This window comes from Oncorhynchus clarkii, chromosome 22, assembly GCF_045791955.1.
Source record: "Oncorhynchus clarkii lewisi isolate Uvic-CL-2024 chromosome 22, UVic_Ocla_1.0, whole genome shotgun sequence".
In the NCBI taxonomy this organism is placed as follows: domain Eukaryota; kingdom Metazoa; phylum Chordata; class Actinopteri; order Salmoniformes; family Salmonidae; genus Oncorhynchus; species Oncorhynchus clarkii.
The window spans coordinates 22623981-22649899 of NC_092168.1; the positions used below are offsets into that span (position 1 = coordinate 22623981).

At 40.7% G+C, this 25919-nt stretch overlaps 1 protein-coding gene across 1 annotated transcript; it reads right to left on the bottom strand.

The window, feature by feature from the left end:
- Positions 1 to 3344: 3344 nt before the first annotated feature.
- Positions 3345 to 25919, bottom strand: LOC139380616 (SPRY domain-containing protein 7-like). The gene is made up of 5 exons (XM_071123498.1): positions 25572 to 25919; positions 25284 to 25400; positions 10680 to 10846; positions 4655 to 4757; positions 3345 to 4233 (listed from the first exon to the last, which is right to left on the bottom strand). The coding sequence occupies exons 1-5, from the start codon at positions 25666 to 25668 to the stop codon at positions 4136 to 4138; spliced, it is 582 nt and encodes a 193-aa protein (XP_070979599.1). The 5' UTR covers positions 25669 to 25919; the 3' UTR covers positions 3345 to 4135.

Sequence of the window (25919 nt, forward strand, 5' to 3'; positions counted from 1 at the left end):
TGACACAGCTAGTGCACTAAGAGAGAGGCCAGTAAAGTGTTTGTGTGCTTACTGTTCACATCAAATTGTCAAAAAGGGGAAACAAAACAAGGTATTTGTCTAGAGTCTATGATATGTAGCTGCAACCTGGTCTCTGGGGTAGACGTAACATAGTGTAAAATAAATATGGGACACTCCTATGAATATGATATGTATTAATTTGTGAATGTACATCGCCCATTTAGTATATGTTTTGAATTACAATTCGTACAATAGTTACAACTTTCCTAAACATATACACGACCGTTCAAAAGTTTGGGGTCACTTCAAAATGTTCTTGTTTTTGAAAGAAAAGCACATTTTTTTGGTCCGTTAAAATAACATCAAATTGATCAGAAATACAGTGTAGACATTGGTAATGTTGTAAATGACTATTGTAGCTGGAAACGGTTGATTTATTTAATGGAATATCGACATAGGTGTACAGAGGCCTATTATCAGCAACCATCACTCCTGTGTTCCAATGGCACATTGTGTTAGCTAATCCAAGTTTATCATTTCAAAAGGCTTATTGATCATTAGAAAACCCTTTTGCAATTATGTTAGCACAGCTAAAAACTGTTGTTCTGATTAAAGAAGCAATAAAACTGGCCTTCTTTAGACTAGTTGAGTATCTGGAGCATCAGCATTTGTGGGTTCGATTACAGGTTCAAAATGGCCAGAAACAAAGCCCTTTCTTCTGAAACTCGTCAGTCCATTCTTGTTCTGAGAAATGAAGGCTATTCCATGCAAAAAATTACCAAGAAACTGAAGATCTCATACAACGCTGTGTACTACTCCCTTCACAGAACAACGCAAACTGGCTCTAACCAGAATAGAAAAAGGAGTCGGAGGCCCCTGTGCACAACTGAGCAAGAGGACAAGTACAGTTGAAGTCGGAAGTTTACATACACATAGATTGGAGTCATTAAAACTTGTTTTTCACCCACTCCACAAATGTCTTGTTAACAAACTATAGTTTTGACAAACCGGTTAGGACATCTACTTTGTGCATGACACAAGTCATTTTTCCAACAATTGTTTACAAACAGATTCTTTCACTATAATTCACTGTATCACAATTCCAGTGAGTCAGAAGTTTACATACACTAAGTTGACTGTGCCTTTAAACAGCGTGGAAAATTCCAGAAAATGATGTCATGGCTTTAGAAGCTTCTGATAGGCTAATTGACATAATTTGAGTCAATTGGAGGTGTACCTGTGGATGTGTTTCAAGGCCTACCTTCAAACTCAGTGCCTCTTTGCTTGACATCATGGGAAAATAACAAGAAATCAGCCAAGACCTCAGAAAAAAAATTGTAGACCTCCACAAGTCTGGTTCATCCTTGGGAGCAATTTCTAAACGCCTGAAGGTACCACGTTCATCTGTACAAACAATAGTACGCAAGTATAAACACCATGGACCACACAGCCGTAATACTGCTCAGGAAGGAGATGCATTCAGTCTCCTAGAGATGAACGTACTTTGGTGAAAAAAAGTGCAAATCAATCCCAGAACAACAGCAAAGGACCTTGTGAAGATGCTGGAGGAAACGGGTACAAAAGTATCTATATCCACAGTAAAACGATTCCTATATTGACAGAACCTGAAAGGCCACTCAGCAAGGAAGAAGCCACTGCTCCAAAACCGCCATAAAAAAGCCAGACTACGGTTTGCAACTGCACATAGGGACAAAGATTGTACTTTTTGGAGAAATGTCCTCTGGTCTGATGAAACACAAATAGAACTGTTTGGCCATAATGACCATCGCTATGTTTGGAGGAAAAAGGGGGATGCTTGCAAGCTGAAGAACACCATCTCAACTGTGAAGCACAGGGGTGGCAGCATCATGTTGTGGGGGTGCTTTGCTGCAGGAGGGACTGGTGCACTTCACAAAATGGATGGCATCATGAGGAGGACAATTATGTGGATATATTGAAGCAACATCTCAAGACATCAGTCAGGAAGTTAAAGCTTGGTCTCAAATGGGTCTTCCAAATGGACTATGACCCCAAGCATACTTAAAAGTTGTGGAAAATGACTTAAGGACAACAAAGTCAAGGTATTGGAGTGGCCATCACAAAGTCCTGACCTCATCCTATAGAAAAATTGTGGGCAGAACTGAAAAAGTGTGTGTGATCACGGAGGCCTAAAAACCTGACTCAGTCACACCAGCTTTGTCAGGAGGAATGGGCCAAAATTCACCCAACTTATTGTGGGAAGCTTGTAGAAGTCTACCCGGAACGTTTGACCCAAGTTAAACAATTTAAAGGGAACGCTACCAAATACTAATTGAGTGTATGTAAACTTCTGACCCACTGGGAATGGGATGAAAGAAATAATAGCTGAAATAAATAATTCTCTCTACTATTATTCTGACATTTCACATTCTTAAAGAAAAGTGGTGATCCTAACTGACCTAAGACAGGGAATGCTTACCCTGATTAAATGTCAGGAATTGTGAAAAACGACTCCGGGATGCTGTCCTTCTAGGCGGAGTTGCCAAGATAAAGGCGTGTCTCAGACTGGCCAATTAAAATAAAATATTAAGATGGGCAAAATAACAGACACTGGACAGAGTATCTCTTCTGTGAAGGGAGTAGTACACAGCGTTGTATTCTTGGCAATTTCTCGCATGAAATGGCCTTCATTTCTCAGAATGAGAATAGACTGTCAAGTTTCAGATGAAAGTTCTTTGTTTCTGGCTATGTTGAGCCTGTACTCGCACCCACAAATGCTAATGTTCCAGATACTCAACTAGTCTAAAGAAGGCCAGTTTTATTGCTTCTTTAATCAGGACAACAGTTTTCAGCTGTGCTAACATAATTGCAAAAGGGTTTTCTAATGATCAATTAGCCTTTTAAAATTATGAACTTGGATTATCTAACTGGCACGTTGTCCATTGGAACACAGGAGTGTGTACGCCTATGTAGATATATTCCATAAAAATAAAATAAATCTTCCGTTTCCAGCTACAATAGTCATTTACAACATTAACAATGTCTACACTGTATTTCTGATCAATTTGATGTTATTTTAATGGACAAAAAAATGTGGTTTTCTTTCAAAAACAAGGACATTTCTAAGTGACCCCAAACTTTTGAACTGTAGTGTATATTACAAATTCCAATTTGTGGCTAACGTTAGCTAGGCTAGGGATAAGGGTTATGAGTTAGGTTAAAGGGTTTAGGTTAGGGGAAGGATTAGCTAACATGCTAAGTAGTTATATAGTAGCTAAATCTCTCCATGATGAGATTCGAACGTGCAACCTTTGGGTTGCTAGACATTTGCGGTATATTAAATAAAGTAGTCCCAAAAGAGGAAATGCTTTCAGAGACAAGTTTCTTTATTGTATTTGGTTTAATATTCAACATCTCATTAGTGCAAACAAAAATAAGCATGTAACATTTAAGACCGTTTTCACGCTTCAAAGGAGGATATGCATTTATCTGACCGGTGAAATACAGTAGGGTCGGAAAATGTCACATCCCCAAATACAGCCAATGAGCAGAGCTTCGCCAGATTGCTGATATTTGGAATGCCAATCAGAGCCGTGACAAATTACTTTTAAAGACAGATCATAATTAAAATCACAAATCAAAATACATATAATTAAATCTAGAATTAGAAGTAAATTATCAGGGAAACAAAACATTGAACATTAGTGTCAGCTTAACAAATAAATATAAATAAGAAAACACCTAAACATTGTTTAAACTCTCTTTTCTGAAAGAAGCAGCTCCCATAAAAGATTGAGGCAATGCAGGTGATTATAACTGAATAAAATAAATATTGACTAACTTGACTGTCTTTCAGTTGCAAATGCACACCACACTTTGTCTACTTTATGCCATTCACTGTTGTCTGGGGATCCGTTTTCTTACTGCTCCAGTGTTGGCATCAAACAAGAGCTAAACTACCCACATTGACCCAGAACAGCATTAAAGCAGAGCGTAACCAGGACGCAACACAACACACACACACACACACACAAAGGGATACTCAAACCAGTCGGAACGAAGAGGTCACAGATTTCTGAAGAGCAACAAGGAACACTTTTAGCTGAGGGTTGTGTGTGTGTATGTATAAAGGTCTGGAGGTATACGGAGGTGCTGCTCAGAAGATCTGCTGCTCAAACAGAATTTTCTCGAAGCCTTGCGGTGCCGCATGGTAGAAGTCACTGAACTGGCAGTCTAAGATGGCGCTGTCATCCACTAGAACAGAGGAGACATCAAGTCAACATTGGTTCAGTCAGTGTTTCATGAGGGTACTTTCGCAGGCATAACTCACTGACTGCAACAACAACAACTAGTAGTGTTCAATTGCTTTTACATCGTATGCTTCCAACCAAAAAGAAGGATGTCAGTTTCAGCTATGTACGAACTGCCCTCTTGTGGCAGAAAAATACCACAACCATAAAGACAACTTTGTGGCAGATTTACTAGGCATTTGAGCCTGTTTTTTTTCCACTGGAAATTAAAAGGTAGAGCATGGGTTAATATATATTATGTAAATAAAAGTTCAGAGAAACAACATTCATAAAATACAATTGTTTTATATTTGGTATTGGTGTGCATGCAGCAGTGTACACACACACACACACACACACACACACACACAAACACACACACTCACCATAAACCACCGGGAACACGGTGCCTCTGATCCCTGAAGCTGGACAGTGCATATTCTTCCCATTCAGATAGAGATTCATCTCCACGTGGTCATATGTGATGCCCTGAGATGGAAAACATACAACTGATTAGATCAATGTTGATTGTGTTGGTCAGTTTATTCTGATTCATTTAGGCCATATCTTTAGAAGTATTTAAACATCAATACAGCTGATCAGTGATCAATTCAGTAAGAATTAGATTAGAGAACTTGTTGGTGGTCATTTCTTTGATAATCTCGCCCACCGGCCGGTTCTCTCTGTTGAGATGTCTGGTGTCCGAGCGCCTCAGAACGGGACATGACTGAAAGCCTATGGCAGGAGCAGACGAAACATCCAATGGTTTTAATTGACTGATCTCTCAGTCCATCATCATCTAGCGCAACCCTTAGAGCCTCCATCTAAGTGTACTGCATCTGGGGGCCAGTATTGTTTTTGTGTTTCCCCACCCCCCTGAAAAATAGTATTATTATAAAAATGTTTAGGAACTCAGTCGGGCTGTCGACATCCTCTTGAAAGTTGTAATAGTAGACTTTGGGTAGTGCAGCAAGTTTTCCTCTCATGTCAGTCATTGCATACCTTAGAGAGCTATTTATCAGAAATGTCCAGATCAACTAGCCCATGTCAGCTAATGTTTTTTTAGCCCATAAATTTTGTTGTAATGTTTGAGTCACTCAAAAATCACATGAATACACATTAGACATGGCAAGAAAATAAGCTTTAAAACTGCTAATGTTTCTCTGCAACCCATGACAAAATGTGTAGAATTGCAGGAAATAAGATTTAAAACATGCAAAAGGTGTGAACAGTTTGTCATGAACAGTGCTTGTGCCCATTGTTCTTCACCACTGCCATTGGTTCGGAAAAGACTGCTTGTAATTTTTACTGGGATAGTGTTCTGCACAACCACAACATACATCATCAACTGCATTTGATGGGGTGTTTACTTTTTCTATTTGAAGACATTAGTGCACAGTGTATAACGTGTTACAGCACAGCGTCATGGCGTTGCCCTCTTTGGGTACAGCGAGCACCATCCCCCGCTCTCTGCTCCTTCAACCAGGCTGCTGTGGTCAGTGAGGTCGTAAATTCCTAGGGAAGACCCTGCCTCATGGCCACACAGTATAGAGATAGAGTGAAGCTTCATAGAGAACAAAGGAATTTCTTCCACCTCATAGAACTTGAGGTCTGAACAACGTTTACGTTCTGGAGAAGGTATAAAAGATAGGTGAAGAATCCAGCTACGAACTGGTCCGTTTGTCAGATCTTGGGGAAGCTCATGGGAGACGGTGCTGCCACATGACCATAACGCTGTTTATGTAATAGCCTCAGATATGAGGTTTACATCTAATTGTTGTATAAGATGAATGAGTGAGTATGATACTGTTTGTAAAATTGTGTAATGTGATTTTGAACTGTTTAATGAAGGAAACTCCAATTCCCTTTTGAGTTTAACTAAATCAGAGGACCGCCCATGAACCCAGTTAGGGTCAGGCATCCTGGGACAGCCCCTTTTCGGCAATTCCGAATAAAACCCCAATCTTGAGAATTCCTCAAGTAGACCATGTTTTTCTCCATTACGAGGGGACAAAGGTTGCAGACCATTGCTGAATCTTTTAACCATATCACGTGGTTAAACTCTTAGACTATTGATACCGACAGAATAAGAACAAGTCTTTGATATTAATTACTAGTCTGTAGCTAGGAATTTTGTATCATTGAACATGAAGAACGACAACCGCCAAAACATCCATTCTACAAAAACATTAATGAATGTCGCTCTGAACTATCCCCTCTAACCACGACAGAGAGAGAGAGAGAGATGGACAATTCTACAAAAGAAAAACTTTTCGACAGCGATCAAGAAGACACACTGACCATAAATATATATATTGATTGCAATTGTTCCCGAATGAGTGAGCGTTCATGTGCAAAGGATTAGCATTTCAATTGTTATAATTATTAACTCTGTAGTGACTTCCCAGTCGACCCCCACTCCCCCTTTTGTCTAACAAGCCGCCATGCCGGTTTAGCCCACTAGGGCACATTCTCCTATCATTTCTTGTAACCATATTTACTTTGTTTGTTTGTTTATGCATTTCTGTGAATTAATTAGTTAGTAATAAATAAATGATTTAAGACAATTGATGTATGGATGACTCAAAGTGAAGACTGGGTTCGTGCATTTATGACGTTCGGAATGAGACTAACGTGAGGTAAACTAAATAATTAATTATTCAGAAGACTATTGATCAGATATGAAAATATCTGAAAAGTTGTTTTAGGAAACAATAACTTTGTAATCTGAATATTTTCCTTGGTCCCCCGACTTCCTAGTTAATTACAGTTACATGATTAATCAGTTTGATCGCGTAATACTAATTACAGAGAAACTTAGATAAAAACTAAAAGTCTTCATTTAATGATAGTAAAGACACGACAACAGCTAGCAGAGTTACCCTGGTTATCGATTAGCATGAACGGTGATATGCTCCTACTACCTCGGGTTCCAGTGAATTATTTCCATGGTGCACCATAACAAACACTTTTAAGCCTCAATTTGGAGCCACTCCTCAGTTATGTGTATCGCTCAAAATTGGAATGATTATGTCACTCAATAAATCCACACAGTGATGGAGTGCTGCATCAGATGACCTGGCCTCCACAATCACACAACCTCAACCCAATTGAGATGGTTTACGATTTTTTATTTTTTTATTTCACCAGGTAGGCTAGTTGAGAACAAGTTCTCATTTCCAACTGCGACCTGGCCATGATAAAGCAAATCAGTGCGACACAAACAACAACACAGTTACACATGGAATAAACAAGCGTACAGTCAATAACACAATATAAAAAAGAAAGTCTATATACAGTGTGTGCAAATGGCGTGAGGAGGTAGGCAATAAATAGGCCATAGTAGCGAGGTAATTACAATTTAGCAGATTAACACTGGAGTGATACATGAGCAGATTATGATGTACAGGTAGAGATAGTAATGTGCAAAACAGCAAAAAAAATCTAATAAAAACAATATGGGGATGAGGTAGGTAGATTGTGTGGGCTATTTACAGATGGACTATGTACAGCTGCAGCGACCGGTTAGCTGCTCAGATGGCTGATGTTTAAAGTTGGTGAGAGAAATATTAGTCTCCAGCTTCAGCAATTTTTCCAATTCGTTCCAGTCAGTGAAAACGGATGGCACTGTGATAGACTGCATCCAGTTTGCTGAGTAGAGTATTGGAAGCTATTTTGTAGATGACATCGCCGATGTCGAGGATCGGTAGGATAGTCAGTTTTAATAGGGTAAGTTTGGCGGCGTGAGTGAAGGAGGCTTTGTTGCAAAATAGAAAGCCGATTCTAGATTTGATTTTGGATTGGAGATGTTTAATATCAGTCTGGAAGGAGAGTTTACAGTCTAGCCAGACACCTAGGTATTTATAGTTGTCCACATATTCTAGGTCGGAACCGTCCAGGGTGTTGATGCTAGTCGGGCGGGCGGGTGCGGGCAGCGAACGGTTGAAAAGCATGCATTTGGTTGTACTTGCGTTGAAGAGCAGTTGGAGGCCACGGAAGGAGTGTTGTATGGCATTGAAGCTCGTTTGGAGGTTAGTTAGCACAGTGTCCAAGGATGGGTCAGAAGTATACAGAATGGGGTCGTCTGCGTAGAGGTGGATCAGGGAATCGCCCGCAGCAAGAGCGACATCATTGATATATACAGAGAAAAGAGTCGGCTTGAGAATTGAACCCTGTGGCACCCCCATAGAGACTGCCAGAGGTCCGGACAACATGCCCTCCGATTTGACACACTGAACTCTGTCTGCAAAGTAGTTGGTGAACCAGGAGAGGCAGTCATTAGAAAAACTAAGGCTATTGAGTCTGCCGATAAGAATACGATGATTGACAGAGTCGAAAGCCTTGGCCAGGTCGATGAAGACGGCTGCACAGTACTGTCTTTTATCGATGGTGGTTATGATATATATTTTAGTACCATGAGCGTGGCTGAGGTGCACCCGTGACCGGCTCGGAAGCCGGTTTGCACAGCGGAGAAGGTGCGGTGGGATTCAAAATGGTCAGTGATCTGTTTATTAACTTGGCTTTCGAAGACTTTAGATAGGCAGGGCAGGATGGATATAGGTCTGTAACAGTTTGGGTCTAGGGTGTCATCCCCTTTGAAGAGGGGGATGACCGCAGCAGCTTTCCAATCTTTAGGGATCTCGGACGATACGAAAGAGAGGTTGAACGGGCTGGTAATAGGGGTTTCAACAATGGCAGAGGATAGTTTTAGAAAGAGAGGGTCCAGATTGTCTAGCCCAGCTGATTTTTACGGGTCCAGGTTTTGCAGCTCTTTCAGAACATCTGCTGTCTGGATTTGGGTGAAGGAGAAGCTGGGGATGCTTGGGCAAGTAGCTGCGGGGGGGGGGGGGAGGGGGGGGGGGGCGGAGCTGTTGGCCGGGGTTGGAGTAGCCAGGAGGAAGGCATGGCCAGCCGTTGAGAAATGCTTCTTGAAATTTTCAATTATCATGGATTTATCAGTGGTGACCGTGTTACCTAGCCTCAGTGCAGTGGGCAGCTGGGAGGAGGTGCTCTTGTACTCCACGGACTTTACAGTGTCCCAAAACGTTTTGGAGTTAGAGCTACAGGATGCGAATTTCTGCTTGAAAAAGCTAGCCTTTGCTTTCCTGACTGACTGAGTGTATTGGTTCCTGACTTCCCTGAACAGTTGCATATCGTGGGGACTATACTGTTAGAAAAGCATTCCAGGTGACTACCTCATGAAGCTGGTTGAGAGAATGCCAAGAGTGTGCAGAGCTGTCATCAAGGCAAAGGGTGGCTACATTGAAGAATCTCAAATATAAAATATATTTTCATTTGTTTAATTACATGATTCCATATGTGCTATTTCATAGTTTTGATGTCTTCACTATTATTCTACAATGTAGAAAATAATAAAAATAAAGAAAAACCCTTGAATGAGTAGGCGTGTCCAAACTTGTGACTGGTACTGTATAGCTCACTAGGTTAGGATATTTAAGCCTCCAAATATCCACTAGTTCCAATATATCCATAATATTCAGGATTTCCTTGTGTGCATGAGGTGTATGAGGTGCACGAGAGTGACAGTTTGTAGTGTGATTTCCTTTACGGTCCATTGAGGTACTTAAAACCGTATTATAATCTCCCACCATAATAATTGAGTCATGTATGGCTTGTAAGATCGATAAATGATTATATATATTTTCAAAGAAGCGTGGATCATCATTATTTGGACTGTATAGATTAATGAGCCAAATCGGTTTATGGTCCAATAGCATATTTAAAAGGAACCACATTCCCTACGGATCCATTTGAACAGTTTGCACGTTTGGATCTAAATTATTGTTCATTAATATCATCACCCCTTTTGAGTTTCTTTGTCCATGGGTGAAATATATCTCCCCCACCCCAGTCATTTTCCCACTCAACTTCATCTAAAAGGTGTAGAATGAGTTTCCTGTAAACACCAGATATTATATTCCTTCTCTTTTAGCTAGGTAAAGACTGATCATCTTTTCTTATTATCTGCTAAGCCATCACAATTATAACTACCGGTAGTTATACTTATTTCACCACTTACCATAGAGATACAAGTTTTGATTACACTTGCCATAACATACGTTTGTAATCTTACCATTAAGAAGTACCATGATAATGGAGTTTCCATATAGCTGTTCCATGATATTTGCACTGTTAGTTTATAGTTCTTACCTTTTGAAGTTTATTCCCTTCATTACCTGGATGCATTATTGAGTACATTTTTTTGCCTATGTATCTGGAGTTGAGGACTTCCTTTTGTTTATTAGAATATAATAATATGCCTATGTTTGTCAAGTATGCCATGTGCTTTCCTTGCTTGAGTTGTTATAGCTCATGTTTATTGACACTTTATATAGACCTTGAGTGTGTTTAGTATGACTTTGTTGCGCTCCACCAAACCAGTCCACTCACCATGATGTCCCCCTCCTGTGGAAGACTGTTGGCAGGCAGGCGGTTTTTCTCCTCGTTGTTGTGGTACACCGAGCCATCATGCCTCAAGACAAGGCTGTTGATGTCCTGCCCCATGGGGACCTGGTTCAGGTTCACCTTCTGAGTGGCCACACCTATCCCCCATATACCTGCACACACGGTTCAGAACCTTAAAAACAAGTTCCCCAACACAAACCGTACTGTGCTGCTTTTTAAACCATTTCACAAGAAGTTTACAGAGGTGCAAATACAGTGCCTTCAGAAAGTATCCATACCACTTGACTTAATCCACATTTTATTGTGTTCCAGTCGGAATTCAAAATGGATTAAATATATGTTTTTCTCACCCATCTACACAAAATACCCCATAATGACAAACTAAACATGTTTTAAAAAATATTTGCAAATGTATTTAAAATGAAATACAGAATAACATTTACATAAGTATTCACACCCTTGAATCAATACGTGTTAGAATTGTAACGGCTCTCGTTTGTAGAATGAAGAGTGGACCAAGGCGCAGCATGGTAGGCGTACAACGTATTTTTATTGATGACACCAAAACAAAACAACAAAGACAAAAAACGAAAGCGCACAGTTCTGTAAGGCTAAGAAACTAAACAGAAAACAAGATCCCACAAAACCCAAAAGGAAAATGACAACTTATATATTATCCCCAATCAGAAACAACGATAGACAGCTGCCTCTGATTGGGAACCACACTCGGCCAAAAACAAAGAAATAGAAAACAGACTTTCCCACCCGAGTCACACCCTGACCTAACCAAACATAGAGAATTAATAAGGATCTCTAAGGTCAGGGCGTGACAAGAATCACCTTTGGCAGTGATTACAGCTGTGAGTCTTTCTGGGTCTCTAAGAGCCTCTCTTCTGGGTCTCTAAGAGCTTTCCACACCTGGATTGTACAATATTTGCCCATTATTATTTTCAGAATTCTTCAAGCTCTGTCAAATTGGTTGTTGATCTTTGCTAAACAACCATTTTCAAGTCTTGCCATATATTTTCAAGTAGGTTTAAGTCAAAACTGTAACTAGGCCACTTAGGAACAGTAAATGTGATCTTGGTAAGCAAATCCAGTGTATATTTGACCTTGTGTTTTAGCTTATTGTCCTGCTGAAAAGTGAATTTGTCTCCCAGTGTCTGTTGGAAAGGAGACTGAAACAGGTTTTTCAATAGGATTTTGCCTGTGCTTAGCTCCATTCTGTTTCTTTTTTTATCCTGAAAAGCTTCCCAGTCCTTAACGATTACAAGCATACCCATAACATGAGGCAGCCACTACTATGCTTGAAAATATGGAGAGTGGTATTCTGTAATGTAATGTGTGGTATTAGACTTGCCCCAAACACAACAGTCTGTATTCAGGACCAAAAGTTAATTGCTTTGCCACATTTTTTGCAGTATTATTTTCGTGCCTTGTTGCAAACAGGATGCATGTTTTGGAATTATTTTGCTCTGTACAGGCTTCCTTTCCTTTTACTCTGTAAATTAGGTTAGTATTGTGGAGTAAATACAATGTTGTTGATCCATCCTCAGTTCTCCTATTACAGCCATTAAACTCTGAAACAAACATTTCTTTAAAGTCATGGTGAAATAACTGAGCGGTTTCCTTCCTCTCCGGCAACTGAGTTAGGAAGGACGCCTGTATCTTTGTAGTGACTGGGTGTATTAATACACCATCCAAAGAGTGATTAATAACTTCATCATGCTTAAAGGGATATTCAAATGTCTGCTTTAAAAAAATGTTTTACCCATCTAACAATAGGTGCCCTTCTTTGGGAGGCATTGGAAAACCTCTGGTCCCTGGTCTTTGTGGTTGAGTCTGTGTTTGAAATTCACTGCTCGACTGAGGAACCTTACAGATAATTGTTTGTGTTGGGTACAGAGATGAGGTAGTCGTTACAAAATCCTGTTAAACACTATTTTTACACACAATGACCCCAAGTATACTTCCAAAGTTGTGGCAAAAAGGCTTAAGGACAACAAAGTCAAGGTATTGGAGTGGCCATCACAGAGCCCTGACCTCAATCCTATAGAAAATGTGTGGGCAGGACTGAAAAAGCGCGTGCGAGCAAGAAGGCCTACAAACCTGACTCAGTTAGGATTGGGAATCTTGTGGAAGGCTGCCCAAAACGTTTGACTCAAGTTAAACAATTTAAAGGCAATGCTACCAAATACTAATTGAATGTGTGTAAACTTCTGACCCACTGGGAATGTGATGGACAAATTAAAAGTTGAAATAAATCATTCTCTCTACTATTATTCTGATATTTCACATTCTTAAAATGAAGTGGTGATCCTAACTGACCTAAGACAGGGAATTTTTACTAGGATTAAATGTCAGGAATTGTGAAAAACTGAGTGTAAATGTATTTGGCTAAGGTGTATGTAAACTTCTGACTTCAACTGCAATTCCATACTATAATTTATTCATTTTTTACCCTGCATTATTTCATGTTGGGGATCTTTATTATCCACCCGCACAGTAGGTGGCGGAACGCACATATTGTTACATATTGTTACGAATGCCTTTATACCAAAGAAGTTGATGAACTACACTTCCTCTCCAGGTTGAACACCTGTGTGTAAGAGTAACTGGAGAGGAAGTGTAGTTCATCAACTTCTTTGGTATAAAGGCATTTGTAACAATAGGCTACAGAGCCAATTAGCCTATGTCTTCTGTCTGTAACCAAGCGATGTGACATGGAATATGGCCGTGTGGGAACACTAACCATACCCTATAAAAAGGTATGTAGTCATTGAATCTTTTGTTTTTTTGAAAATGATTTCACACTGATATGAAAGATACGTTTTTGGAAACATAAGGAATGTATCGCAAGCGATGGGTGTTAATGTTTAAACACCCCCGGTCAGAAGCTACTATTGTCAATAGGTGCTAAAACAGTTAGCATCTACAGTATGAATGGGGTACATAGTACATACCCTGCCTTCTGTGCACACACACCCACACCAAAATACATTACCCGTAGTAACTTATCTATTTTATCTCCCACACATAGACAGACACAGTGGCGACCAGTCATTCAAGGCAGATAGAGCCCCACCTGTTTAGCTTAAAAAATAATTATAACTGTGTGATTTGCATGCGTGTCACATGTCAGTTTGCAAACAATGTAAAATAAATAAATAATCATTGAGTTAATAAAGCCGCATACAAACATGGTCTCTTTTTGCTTTCTTGAGTAAGGCAGCTCCAAAATACAGGTGTTTCAGACTAGCTCAGTGCTTTCTGTGGTGGTGGGGCAGCCAACTGAAAATACGGCGCATAGGGGTTGGTAATGTTCTCTTTTTGCGCCGTGATTGGCTCAGTGTTCTGTCACTCAGGGGAACACTACGCCACCGCAAAAACCTACCAGAGTTAGAAGTGCCCATCCAAGAAGGCTCAAATTCATTGGCCACAGATAAAATGATATCAATGACATCATCAGTGTTTCCTCTGCGTTCATTTACGTGTGGCGCTATGCCAGGGCAGAATCATTGCCGCTACACAAAAATAAACATCCTATTTCTACCAAACAGTTTCAATACAGTTCTGTAAAGCACATTCGCTTTTCTTGGTAAATAGATAATATGTCTGGGTTCAACATAGTTCTAAAGGTTATTTAGCTCTGTGAGCTGTGGCAGGCAGCCTGCAATTTAAGAAACACAGCGCGCCAGTGACCAGCGCTCTGCAGTGCGAAATATAATAACTTGAATCACTTCAGAGTGAACCTGCGCGAGAAACGGCACGCCAGGGACCAGTGCCCAACACAGAACCTTTGCGGCACGAAAGACAATTCACTTGAATCAAGTCAGAGTGCACCTACGTGAGAACCTGCAAGAAAGGTACGTTAGCAAGCCAACTAGTTAACTACATAAGCTAGCTATAACCTAAAAACTCTACTAACATAATGTAGATCTATAATATTAGTGATAGAAACATGGTTAACAAACGTTACTAGTCTAGCAAGTTAGGTAGTTAATTTGGAAGATTCAAGTGCAAGCAAGATGGCTACATTTATCGGTCCTCGATTAGATTTTTTCCCCTCATTAGTTTATTGAAATATTTCCCGCCACAGCAACGAAAGAGAAATGGGGCGCAGAGACAAGTGTCAGTTAATTAACAACTTAGCTAGCTGTCAAATCAGCCTGAATTAAATGAAACTTTATTTAGTTAGCTAACTCTTTAAAAGCTTAAGCTATCGTTTTTATAAGTTTATGGCTTACTGTACTAGACAGAGAAGAGGCAGAATCCCGGGAGTGAGGTAGGGATGCATGAGGGACAGAGTGGAGCAGAGGAGAGGAGAGAGCCAGGAGGGGAGATGGAAGGAGGAGAGATGAGTAAGGCCTACAGCATTATGTATAGTTTTGTAATGCTTGCTATCTGTAGTAGGTATTGCCCCAGACACCAGTAATTCCACTGAACTACACTCTAAATGTCTTCTAATGTAAAATATGTTTCAGATTGTGCACTAACCGTGGCTCAGTAATAACGCATTATGTCTGTTGCTGTTCACATGTTCCAGAACTGCTGGACCTTGCTGAATTGCTGGGTTCTGACTACTTCACAAAAGCTCAAGGTGTTTTTGTTCATATTTTCTTCACTTGTTATTTAAATGTCACCTGACTTATTTCACATTGTTCTCATTTACATGAAGATTGGCAAGAACACAAACTACATGTCACACAATAGTGGACAAAATGTTGAAGATTCTGGCTCAAGTTGTGGAGGAGCCTATCCTCCATGCCATCCAGACTAGAGGTCGACCGATTAATCGGAATGGCTGATTCATTAGGGCCGATTTCAAGTTTTCATAACAATCGGAAAACTGTATTTTTGGGCGCCGATTTCCGATTATTATTATTTTTTGTATTTATTTTTTTGAATACCTTTTATTTAACTAGGCAAGTCAGCTAAGAACACATTCTTATTTTCAATGACTGCCTAGGAACTGTGGGTTAACTGCCTTGTTCAGGGGCAGAACGACAGATTTTCACCTTGTCAGCTCAGGGGTTCCAATCTTGCAACCTTACAGTTAACTAGTCCAACGCTCTAACCATTGCACTCCACGAGTAGCCTGCCTTTTACGCGAATGTAGTAGAAGCCAAGGTAAATTGCTAGCTAGCATTAAACTTATCTTATAAAAAACAATAAATCATAATCACTAGTTATAACTACTGATCCAGTTTTGTAGGCAATATTAACCAGTTGAAATTGTGTAATTTCTCTTCCGTTCATTGCACGCAGAGTCAGGGTATATGCAACAGTTTGGGCTGCCTGGCTTATTGCGAACTAATTTGCCAGAATTTTACGTAATTATGACGTACATTGAAGGTTGTGCAATGTAACAAGAATATTTAGACATAGGGATGCCACCCGTTAGATAAAATACCGAACGGTTCCGTATTTCACTGAAATAATAAACATTTTGTTTTCGAAATTATAGTTTCCGGATTCGATCATATTATTGACCAAAGGCTCGTATTTCTGTGTGTTATTATGTTATAATTAAGTCTGATTTGATAGAGCAGTCTGACTGAGCAGAAGCAGGCCCGTAATCATTCATTCAAACAGCACTTTTGTGCGTTTTGCCAGCAGCTCTTCGCAAGCACAGCGCTGTTTATGACTTCAAGCCTATCAGCCTAATGGCTGGTGTAACCAATGTGAAATGGCTAGCTAGTTAGCTGGGTGTGCGCTAATACTGTTTCAAACATCACTCGCTTTTAGATTTGGAGTAGTTATTCCCCTTGCGCTTGCGCGGCTTTTGTGGAGCGATGGGTAACGATGCTTCGAGTGTGGCTGTTGTCTATGTGTTCCTGGTTCGAGCCCAGGTAGGGGCGAGGAGGGGGACAGAAGCTATACTGTTACACTGGCAATACTATAGTGCCTATAAGAACATCCAATAGTCAAAGGTATATGAAATACAAATGGTATAGAGAGAAAGTCCTATAAATACTACACTGCTCAAAAAAATAAAGGGAACACTAAAAGAACACATCCTAGATCTGAATGAATGAAATATTCTTATTAAATACTTTTTTCTTTACATAGTTGAATGTGCTGACAACAAAATCACACAAGAATTATCAATGGAAATCAAATTTATCAACCCATGGAGGTTTGAATTTGGAGTCACACTCAAAATTAAAGTGGAAAACCACACTACAGGCTGATCCAACTTTGATGTAATGTCCTTACAACAAGTCAGAATGAGGCTCAGTAGTGTGTGTGGCCTCCACGTGCCTGTATGACCTCCCTACAACGCCTGGGCATGCTCCTGATGAGGTGGCGGATGGTCTCCTGGGGGATCTCCTCCCAGACCTGGACTAAAGCATCCGCCAACTCCTGGACAGTCTGTGGTGCAACGTGGCATAGATAGAGCGTGGATAGAGCGAGACATGATGTTCCAGATGTGCTCAATTGGATTCAGGTCTGGGGAACGGACGGGCCAGTCCATAGCATCAATGCCTTCCTCTTGCAGGAACTGCTGACACACTCCAGCCACATGAGGTCTAGCATTGTCTTGCATTAGGAGGAACCCAGGGCCAACCGCACCAGCATATGGTCTCACAAGGGGTCTGAGGATCTCATCTCGGTACCTAATGGCAGTCAGGTTACCTCTGGCGAGCACATGGAGGTGAAATGCCACCCCACACCATGACTGACCCACCGCCAAACCGGTCATGCTGGAGGATGTTGCAGGCAGCAGAACATTCTCCACGGCATCTCCAGACTATGTCACGTCTGTCACATGTGCTCAGTGTGAACCTGCTTTCATCTGTGAAGAGCACAGGGCGCCAGGGGCGAATTTGCCAATCTTGGTGTTCTCTGGCAAATGCCAAATGTCCTGCACGGTGTTGGGCTGTAAGCACAACCCCCACCTGTGGACGTCGGGCCCTCATACCACCCTCATGGAGTCTGTTTCTGACCGTTTGAGCAGACATACGCACATTTGTGGCCTGCTGGAGGTTATTTTGCAGGGCTCTGGCAGTGCTCCTCCTGCTTCTCCTTGCACAACGGCGGAGGTAGCGGTCCTGCTGCTGGGTTGTTGCCCTCCTACGGCCTCCTCCACGTCTCCTGATGTACTGGCCTGTCTCCTGGTAGCGCCTCCATGCTCTGGACACTACGCTGACAGACACAGCAAACCTTCTTGCCACAGCTCGCATTGATGTGCCATCCTGGATGAGCTGCACTACCTGAGCCACTTGTGTGGGTTGTAGACTCCGTCTCATGCTACCGCTAGAGTGAAAGCACCGCCAGCATTCAAAAGTGACCAAAACATCAGCCAGGAAGCATAGGAACTGAGAAGTGGTCTGTGGTCACCACCTGCAGAACTACTCCTTTATTGGGGGTGTCTTGCTAATTGCCTATAATTTCCACCTGTTGTCTATTCCATTTGCACAACAGCATGTGACATTTATTGTCAATCAGTGTTGCTTCCTAAGTGGACAGTTTGATTTCACAGAAGTGTGATTGACTTGGAGTTCCATTGTGTTGTTTAAGTGTTCCCTTTATTTTTTTGAGCAGTGTATATTAACTACAACCTACAAACCTCTTACCTTGGAATATTGAAGTCTCATGTTAAGGAACCACCAACTTTCATATGTTCTCATGTTCTGAGCAAGGAACTTAAAGGTTAGTTTTTTTACATGGCACATATTTTACATGGCACACATTTTTACATGGCACATATTACTTTCTTCTCCAACACTTTGATTTTGCATTATTTAAACCAAATTGAACATGTTTCATTATTTATTTGAGGCTAAATGGATTTTTATTTATGTTTTATATTAAAATAAGTGTTAATTCAGTATTGTATTGTTGTAATTGTCATTATTACAAATAAATAAATAATGGGCCGATTAATCGGTATCGGCGTTGAAAAATCATAACCAGTCGACCTCTAATCCAGACATCTGTAGCCAATGGCCTGGAGCCTGATGAAACTACAGATGTGGCAACTAATAAGTACCTGGATTTTACATGTCAGGTATTATTTCAATTAGAGTTGTACAATTATTTTTAGTTGTGATATTCTACAGTCATCCATGAGTAATAATGCAATTGTGTATGGATTTTTGTACGTTTTCCAGATACATGGATCAAGAGGGACACCTTTACAACCAGTTCCTCGACCTGGTCTCAGTCCCTTGACCTGGTCTCAGTTCCTCGACCTGGTCTCAGTCCCTCGACCTGGTCTCAGTCCCTCGACCTGGTCTCAGTCCCTCGACCTGGTCTCAGTCCCTCGACCTGGTCTCAGTCCCTCGACCTGGTCTCAGTCCCTCGACCTGGTCTCAGTCGCTGATGGTAAGGCAGACACCATCGTTGCCGCCATCAAGGTGGTGCTGCACATCAAAAAGATACCAACATAGATTGTACGTCCTGGGCACTGATGGGGCTGCAGTGATGACTGGTATGGACACAACACAAAGTCTTAGCATTAACAATTTCTTCCATTTTTTTTTTCCTGTGATACAAACAGGACAACTTAGTGGTGTGGCAAAACAGCTAAAGGATGCCTTCCTGTGGACGGTGCCTGTGGCTTGTGCTGCCCACTGCATTGCTCTGGCCTGTAAAGATGCATCAGCTGAGGTCCCCTATATGGACACTATCAAGGAGCACCTGCAGCAGCTCCATAGTTACTTTGCCAAAAGCAGTAACAAGACAGAAGTCTTGAAAGCTGCTTCAGCGACCTTGGGACTTCAATACTTAAAAGTGAAGGTGAGATTATGCATCACATTTCTTCACTTGGCTACTCTGGTCTCCTCTTGTTTACCTACTGCATCTACACTAAAAATAAATGTATTTTGCAGGAAGTGAAAGATGTTTGCTGGCTGTCCCAGCACCTGGCCGTGGCTAATCTTCAGCGAAACCTCAGCGCAGTATTGGCTGAGGTGAACCGGTGTCCAACTGCTAAGGGCCTTGACACTGTCTGTGCCATGTACAGGTAGGCCTACATGTATTATAGATAGTGGACTCAAAACTGTATTTGAGTGGTCGACAATGTGGCTTTTAAAACCTGTTTTCTATTGTCAATTGATGTATCATTGTGGAGTGACAAACTTTTCTAACTCTCAGATTTGTGGCAGCACTTTACCTGCAGGGGGACGTGCTGCCACACCTGACGCGGCTTTCAAAAGTATTCCGAAAGGAGGATGTAAACTTCCTGGCCATAAAAGAGCAGGTACATTCTTTTCTATCTTCATGTTCAAACATGTGCAAATGTGTCGGTTTAACAGTCACAGGACTGTATTTAAGGACTGACAATATTTAAGCACTATTTGTAACGGATGTGAAACGGCTAGCTTAGTTAGCGGTGGTGCGCGCTAAATAGCGTTTCAATCGATGACGTCACTTGCTCTGAGACCTTGAAGTAGTTGTTCCCCTTGCTCTGCAAGGGCCGCGGCTTTTGTGGAGCGATGGGTAACGATGCTTCGTGGGTGATTGTTGTTGATGTGTGCAGAGGGTCCCTGGTTCGCGCCCGGGTATGGGCGAGGGGACGGTCTAAAGTTATACTGTTACATATTGACACTTCATTATAATAACTTCAAGCAAAACAACTTGTGTTGTAAGTCCCTGTGACAATGGCATCACTCCTCGCCATAAAACATTCTGGTGATTCCCAGGGGTCATTACTGAGCCAAGTCCACTAGGACCTCGATGACCCAATGGATCTGGGCACATTCAACATCGAGGAGAGGGAGAGGCCCGTTGGAGAAGACCAAGACCAGGGAGCAGTTCTGGGCTCGGTTCAGAGAGGAGGTAAAAACATTTGTTTTCAAATGTTGTGATGAAAACAATGTTACATCAATTGTGTTGGATAAACTAAGACAGCTATTAATCACTCATTTTCTGTTTTGTGCTGTAATTAGGTCATGAATCCATATCTTGTTGGCCTCAAGGACAGCCTAGACTGGAGGTTCCAGCACCTGGAGATTCTGGGGGCCTTCAGTGTGTTGGGACCTCAGGCTGTGTTCTCTAGTGAGAAGTTAAACACCTTTAACCTGACTCTCCTCTCCAGGCAGTTCTTGCAAGCGCCAGAGGCTGCTATGCTGCAAGAGTGGCCCGCTTACAAGCAACATGTGCTAGTTGGAGCATTCAAGGTATGGCATGAGTGTGATAATCTTTTGAAGACAACATTTTAGGCCAGTGTTGCCCAACCCTTTTTCCTGTTGAACTCCCACTCTGTTGGCTCTTCTTTAATGTTGTACATCTTTTTGTGTTTCAGGGCTTGGACCAGCTGATGGCAAAGACAAAGCTGGCCTCGCATTTTGATGATTGGGGACAGCTCTAGCGCCGTCTTACCCAGCTGGTATCAATCGCACTGACTATACCAGTGTCTTCCATTAATTGTGAGAGGGACTTCTCTGCAATGCAACAAGTAAGAATATTTAAATGTGAAAGTAGATCATCTTTGTCCCTCACCCATCTCTTATTATTATTTCTGTTATTTCAGGTCAAAACAGACTTGAGGAACAGCATCTAGCCACCTGCCACCATCAATGGCCACCCCCATCAAGGAGCTTCGAGGGAGGTCGTTGGAAATCTTTTTCCCGAAAGCCCAATAGTTTACAGCCTTTGTCAGAGCACATTATTCTGTCAGAAATAGGTTGTCGTCAGAATCTGGAAAGAGATTTCCAACACTCTTTTGTGAGGAACATGAATTAGTGGACTAATGTCAAGATAAACTTTTTATTTCAAAAATGTCTCTGTTTCTTTAGATAGCTGCAGCACTCAACCTTAAATTGCATCCTGTATACCAGGTATTCCCAAACTGCGCAATGCAGTCGGGGGTACGCCAAATAAAAATGTGATTCACATTAAAAAATATATTATTTTAAAAAATTCAAACAGTACATTTATATTTTCAACAGGGATTTACATTTGGGTTTTTTTCTCGCCTGAGTAGCCTCGTTTCACTGCCCAAAATAAAAATTTGACCATCAAGTAATCAGCGAAATAACAACAATGTCAAATACAGGTAGCCTAGTCAAATAATTAACATCCTATCACATTAACTGTTACTCTCTCGCGAGAAACCTTCATTCTTGCACAGACATTTAGAAACTAAACATGACCATTTGAAAAATAAGCCACAGGAGTTTGAGTGAGAATAAAGACAACTTTCGAGGAGTAAGACGTGAATAAAAGCAACAGATACCATTAATAAGAAGGGGCTAGAACTTTCTTATATGGTGAGCTACCGAGTGGCTAGGACAGGCAAGCCCCATACTATTGTGGAGGACTTTATTCTTCCTGCTGCCGCAGATATGGCTGGGAAAAGGCCCCCAAAAAACAATACAGACAATGCCTTCATCAAATAACACTGTTTCACGACGCATCAGTGACATGGCAGGAGATGTTTTGAAACGATTACTGCTTTGCATACAAGCCAGTGAATTATATGTGTTACAGCTGGATGAGTCAATACGTGGCGGGCCTGACACAGCTGGTATAAATCTGTTACGTTTACAAGGGGGTCAATTAAGGAAGACATAATATACGACAACTACTAGACATAATAGAACATTATGAAACATTAAGAAGCCAGGCCTGGTATTTATAGGGGATTTTGAAAAGGCATTTGATAAATTAAGATTGGATTTTATTTATAAATGCCTGGATTTTTTTTCAATTTCGGTGATTCTCTTGTAAAATTAGTAATGATAACGTATGGCAACACCAGGTGTAAAATAGTAAATAATGGCTACTTATCATAGTTCTGAATAGCTAAACAAGGGTGTTCGCTGTCACCATATATATTCGTTATGGCCATCGAAATGCTAGCTAATAAAATCAGATCCAATAACAGGATTAGAAATCCAAGGCTTAAAAACAAAGGTGTCCATGTATGCTGATGACTCAAGTCCGAACGCTAGATCCCTGCAATGTCTCATTGAAGATCTAGATAACTTTTCTGGACTCTCTGGACTAAAACCTCATTATGATATTATGTATTGGATCTTTAAAAAAATACAACTTTTACATTACCCTGCAGTTTACCTATAAAATGGGCTGATGGTGAAGTAGACATACTCGGTATTCATATCACAAAAGATATAAATAAGCTCTCCACAATGAATTTCAATAGAAAAGTTGTAAAAATAGACAAGATCCTGCAACCATGGAGAGGTAAATACCTGTCTATTTATGGAAAAATTGCCCTGATTAACTCCTTAGTCATATCTCAGTTTACTCACTTATGGTGCTGCCTACTGATGATTCGTTTTTCAAATCATATGAGAAAAACATATTTCGCTTTATCTGGGACGCTAAATCAGACTAAATAAAGCGGGCCTATCTATATAATGAATATGAATTGGGTGTGTTGAGATTATTAAATATAAAAGCACTAAACCTATATAAACTTCACTTATTCAAAAGTTTAACTTGAACCCTAAATGGTTCTCAAGTAGATTACTAAGAAAAGCTCATCCATTGTTTAAAAAGGGTATTTTCTCCTTTGTGCAGATTGCCAAGTATCTTTTTCAAACAAGAATTGCAGAGCTGGCTACAATTTCAATTTCATCACCCTGAAAAGACGGAACAAATATTACAACAAATATTATGGCTGAACTCAAATGTGCTCTTTGATAAAAATACCTGTATTTATGGGAAAGATGTTTAAAAAGGGTATTTTGATCTTAAATTATATTGTAAATTGGAATGTTAAAGTTGTGTCCTTCATGGAGTTATCAGAATTGTACAGGAAGGTCTGCTCAATCCAAGAGTACAACCAACTGATTACAGCATTACCCCAAAAATGGAGGAGGCAGGTGGCAGTGGGAGGAGGTAGGGAACTGGTCTGTCTGCCCAATATAAAGGATCAAAACTTGCGGAGGAATAAAAATAGCATAAATAGGAAAGTATACCAGTTTAATTTGAGGACCAGGATGTTGACAACTGTGCCATACAGATTGCAAAATAGTTGGGAAGAGATTTTTGATGTACAGATTCCATGGTACAGGGTGTATGAGTTGATATATAAAACAACACAAGAATCAAGACGTCATGCTTTTCAGCTAAAATTATTATATAGAATTCTTGCCACCAGCAAAATGTTGAATATTTTGGGCATAAAATCATCAAAGCTCTGCAGATTTTGTTGTGAGGATACAGAATCAATAAACCATTTATTTTGGTATTGCCCTCAGGTTCAGGAATGGCTGAAAATGCATAGCATTGATCTAAAATGTACCCTAGAAATAGTACTGTTAGGAGATCTGGAGAGACCGGGTCAGCCAATTACTAATATACTAATACTCTAAGTAAAATTATTTATCTTCAACTTGTAATCTGTGGATTCACTGATGCAATCATGATTCAACATTGTTTATTTCCGAGTTCCCAGTTGTGTTTAAAGCACCATAAATCCAGAGAATGCCAGACTTTGATGACAAAATTTGCCCACTAAGGACTGCCTGTTAAAGTGAGCACATCAAAACAAAGTGAGTCCAGAAATGTATTGTATGCTGCTACATAAATCATGTAATATGCCAGGGAGATAGTATTACTTTCATAGCTACAGTATACATTAGTGTTTGTTGTGTAGTAAGCTGTTAGTAGCCCATGCGCCTCACCCTTATAATTTGGTCCCTTTAACCCTCAATTTAGCCTACTGTTCTGACTTGGTGGTGCACATGTAGCCTATAGCCTGTTTTAGAGAAATGTCATCTAATATTGTAAGCACTTTCATTGTCTGCTTATATGCCCCCTTTATTTATCCTATGTTTCTGACTTGGTGTACAGGGAGAATACTGTAAGAACGGCCTATGTTCTGAATTCTGTCGCTGTACATTTCAAAAGTGCTGAACAAATAGTTATATTGACTACATCTGTCCTAGATCGCTCATTGTCTTAATCGAAATTACAGATTGCCTCGTAGCCGCTCGTCGTCCCCTTACTCCATAGTTTGTACATATCATTTGTCAGTAGAAACCACATTTGTTTAAGCAAGTCAACCATATCAGCTATGTTTTTTTAAGGCAGAAAATTAGGCTACATTAACTGTTTCGCTGTCAGACAAGGCTCCGCTGATAGCCAGGTGTAGCAGTGGTAAGGTGTTGGGACTCTGCTATTGGGACAGTTTTATTAAGGCCCTAACAGTTTGTGGGCACTGTTTGTCACCATTATAGGGACACTGTCCTGTGTCGGGTGCCGTCTTTCAGATGGGACGTTAAATGGGTGTCCTGACTCTCTGAGGTCATTAAAGATCCTATGGCGTAAGAGTAGGGGTGTTAACCCCGGTGTCCTGGCTAAATTCCCAATCTGGCCCTCAAACCATCAAGATCACCTAATAATCCCCAGTTTACAATTGGCTCATTCATCCCCCATGTCGTTGCTGTAAATGAGAACGTGTTCTCAGTCAATTTACCTGGTAAAATAACGGATAAATTAAAAAAATAAATACTAATAATTCAAAAATAGTGCAATTCATGTATTGTTTAGTGTTGTGTTGTGTAGTGGCTTTGCTGGCATACATTTTTTTTTAAGTGTTACATGCTAATATCGCAACTGGACAGACAGGTGGACAGTATATGGACACATTTTCAATAATTGACTTACCTGTGGACTGGATCTTGAGCTCAAAGTAACTCTTGTTTTGGTGCAGGGGAGCGTTGGCAAGGCAACAACCGGTGCCACATATTCTCCGGCCACTCTTCACTATGACTACATCGGTGCCTAAAGGAGAAAGAAATCTAAATATTTTTTTTATTTACGACTGCAGTGCCGAAAACAGCCAGGTGGATGTTAGACCCCTAGCAAGCTACGTTGATTTGTTAGCCAAGTTAGGCTAACCAGACCGGCCTTTACAGCTTAAAAAACAACCGTCGGAAAGTTTTTGCCTCTCACCCATATGATGCGTGTCTAACTGGACGGTGGGCATTTCTTTGAGAAGAAGATGCCCCGTTCCCCCATCTCCGCAGCATCCCAGACAACACGTAAACATTGCAGCAATTTTACACGGTCTCTTCTACTTACCACAGCCACAAAGTCATAAACCCCGTGTATTTCTACAATGTAACTTCTTTAAATGTGATTTTTAAACCTAAACTATACTGCTAACCTTATGCCTAACCTTAAATGAAGAACACAAAGCACATTTCAGTTTTCATGAATTTTACGATATAGCCAATTTGTGGCTGTGGTAACTAGTGGAAACCTTCCTTGCGCTGAAATATTATCCGGAAACAGAGTCAC